The sequence below is a fragment of the Etheostoma cragini genome, unplaced genomic scaffold (assembly GCF_013103735.1).
Source record: "Etheostoma cragini isolate CJK2018 unplaced genomic scaffold, CSU_Ecrag_1.0 ScbMSFa_4023, whole genome shotgun sequence".
In the NCBI taxonomy this organism is placed as follows: Eukaryota; Metazoa; Chordata; class Actinopteri; order Perciformes; family Percidae; genus Etheostoma; species Etheostoma cragini.
Genome location: NW_023268352.1, coordinates 129,762 through 132,951, shown reverse-complemented (window position 1 = coordinate 132,951; position 3,190 = coordinate 129,762). Strand labels below are relative to the sequence as shown.

Genomic DNA, 3,190 nt, shown 5'->3' with positions numbered 1-3,190 from the left:
AAGGAGTAAAGAGGGAGTAACTCACTCTCTCTGATATAAAGGAGTAAAGAGGGAGTAACTCACTCTCTCTGATATAAAAGGGTAAAGAAGGAGTAACTCACTCTCTCTGACAGCTCCTCCTTTCATGAAGATAAGACTCAGCACGACAAACAGCAGACCTGTCTTGGGATTGGTGGGATTACTACCCACACACGCGCGCACACACACCCACCCACACACACACACACACACACACACAGTAAAAACGATGCCTATAGCTTTATTAAAAGGAACATACATATTTTACTCATTAATGCAACAATATTGTCACTTAAACACTTAAAGGAGACATTTCAAATGTTTATAATCAATACATTTGTTGAAAATATTAGGAATCGTGCATGATATTTATTAATATTTTATGCAGTACTCCATAGTACCCTTAGGGGGAGACACCATGTACCCCATGCAGTAATCCATAGTATCCTTATGGGGACACAACTCGTCCCCCATGCAGTACTCCATAGTACCCTTAGGGAGAGACAACATGTACCCAATGCAGTACCCCACAGTACCCCTAGGGGGCGACAACACATACACCATGCAGTACCCCTAGGGCAGGGGTCGGCAACCTTTACCACTCAAAGAGCCATTTGGACCCGTTTCACAGAGTAAAGAAAGCACTGGGAGCCACAAAACCCTTTTGAAATGTTAAATGAAAAAACACTGTATGTAACGTTTTTTTTGCCTTTGTGCTATTTATAAACAAACGATACTGTGTTACATTTATGAAATCAATGAACGACTGCAGAGAAAATAAAATATAATTTCTGATGCAACAAAACATTTTTAACTCGGAAAAAAACAAAAAACGTTGGATTAACGGTTTAGTAAAATAGGGCTAGCACTGTAAACTTGGCTCGAATGGCAAAACCTCCACAGGTCCTCAGGGTAAAGGACACACAGGGCTGCGCGTCCTTTACCCTGAAGAGCTGTGTTCAGGTGTTCATGTCCACGAGACGTGGAGCTTTCCCAGCCACTCTGGCTGTTCCCAGCTTGTCCAGTAACGAACGGAACTGACGGGGATTTAAGCCTTTCGCCACTAATTTGCTCAGAATCTGACAACATTCATTACTTCTGTGCATTCCGGAGGAAATGTTTGAGCACACAGGTCTTCTTGGTGCAAGACGTGGTAAAAAGTCAGCAACTTCCTGTCCAGCGACTTCTGCAGGAGTCACAAAGCTGTTGTGCGCGCCTTTCATACTCGGTGCCCCGTCTGTACCACTGACACGGGGGGGGGGGGGTTATTCCCCTTGCTCTTAAACAATTCAAGACAGCCTCACAGACGTCCCCCCCGTGTTTGGCCTTTTAGTGGTATCGACTGAATCATTTCTTCTTGTGGCCCAGTCGAGTTTACATAACGGCAGAACAACGCAATTTGTTCAATATCACCTTAGTCTTTAGATTCATCACAGGCAATTGAGGAGGCCACAGCGGAGTTGATGTCTTTAATTTGCTGTACAAACTAAAATAAAATAAATTTTAATTAAATATTCATTAAGTATTTTTTAAAAGCTGAGCCGCATCAGAGGGATCAAAGAGCTGCGTGCCTTAGGGGGAGACAACATGTAGGTAGCTCAGTTTTATATGAATTAAGTGATATTGAATGAAAAATGCTTTATGGAAACAGTAAAATTTGATGAATTTCATGAATATCGACTCAAAGGAAATCCGTTGGGTGAAGAGCAACGCAACGTTCCCCCCGGCTCCCCCACCGGCTCAGGGCGCTGGACCAGCTGGCAGCCCCCCCTCTCTGAAATCTCCTTCGGCGTGCATGTATAGTTCCTGAGCATGAGTGTATTTCAGATTAAGTATTTTTGATCAAGTTTTACGTCATTTTATGGTGGCAACCCGCCACAAAACGCAGAAGAAGAAGTTGTAGTTAATGTTCCCCAGTATGTCATGGGGGGGCAACAAAGACAGATGGAAGTGGACGGACGAGGAGACAAGAGACTTTCTGGATTTAATTTATCATCAGGAAATTGTGAAGGAAATGGCCAAAAAAGGTTAGGACAAGCCATGGGACGTCCTGGGAGACAATGGAAGACGCTCAGTCAGACAGACATGTCTAAAAAAAAAAAAAAAAAAAAAAAGTCCTGCTGCGGTGCCGCAATAAAAGACAAGTTGCATCTGCATCATCATAGCGACGTGTTGATAGCGTTGTTTTCTTATTGTAGCTCGGTATATCGCTATCAGCTGGAACATAAGCTCTATGTAGCCTGTCCCATAGTGATCATGTGATGTTGTCCCATAGGGATCATGTGATGTTGTCCCATATTGATCATGTGATAGTAGACATCTGTTGCGTGATTCAGTGTAAATTAATGGAAACACCTTAAAATGTCTCCAACCAATCCGATGTCCCAGTGTGACCCAAAAACAGGGTGGGATGTCATCACCACAGGTTCTTATGGGTTGTAAAACCGTTGGATGGTGATGTCATCACCACAGGCTCTTATTGGCTGTAAAGCCCTTGGATGGAAACACATTTTCACCAGATTTATTCTCATGAGGTTTTACCAACTCCAGATAATCAAATGGACACGTGGACGGAAACTTGGCTACAGACTACCTGCTATGGTTTTTTTTTTTTTTTTTTTAAGCCGTATTTAAATATTAAACATGAAGTCCTCTGCGTTGTTATGGTTACTCACGTGATGGGTGGAGGCCCGGCTGTCTCCAGCTTATTAACCAGGATGTACATGTGGTTCTTAGAGTCGATTTCAACGATTTTAAGGCCAAACACCTGAGAAACATGGTGTCAGCGAGATTAGTTTAAATAAAGATTTGTTCCTATTAACAGGGTTAGTTTAAATAAAAGATGAGTTCCTGTTAACAGGGTTAGATTAAATAAAAGATGAGTTCCTATTAACAGGGTTAGTTTAAATAAAAGATGAGTTCCTGTTAACAGGGTTAGATTAAATAAAAGATTAGTTCCTATTAACAGGGTTAGTTTAAATAAAAGAAGTTCCTGTTAACAGGGTTAGTTTAAATAAAAGAAGTTCCTGTTAACAGGGTTAGATTAAATAAAAGATTAGTTCCTATTAACAGGGTTAGTTTAAATAAAAGATATGTTCCTATTAACAGGGTTAGTTTAAATAAAAGAAGTTCCTGTTAACAGGGTTAGTTTAAATAAAAGAAGTTCCTGTTA

At 41.2% G+C, this 3,190-nt stretch overlaps 1 protein-coding gene across 1 annotated transcript in view; it reads left to right on the top strand.

Moving 5' to 3' along the window:
- The first annotated feature begins 903 nt into the window (after nucleotides 1-903).
- The window catches only part of ndnl2 (necdin-like 2), a 4,018-nt gene continuing 1,731 nt past the window's right edge, over nucleotides 904-3,190 (top strand). The window contains exon 1 of the mRNA XM_034866118.1: nucleotides 904-930. Within this exon, the coding sequence (XP_034722009.1) occupies nucleotides 904-930 (27 nt within the window). The remainder of the gene's footprint in view (nucleotides 931-3,190) is intronic.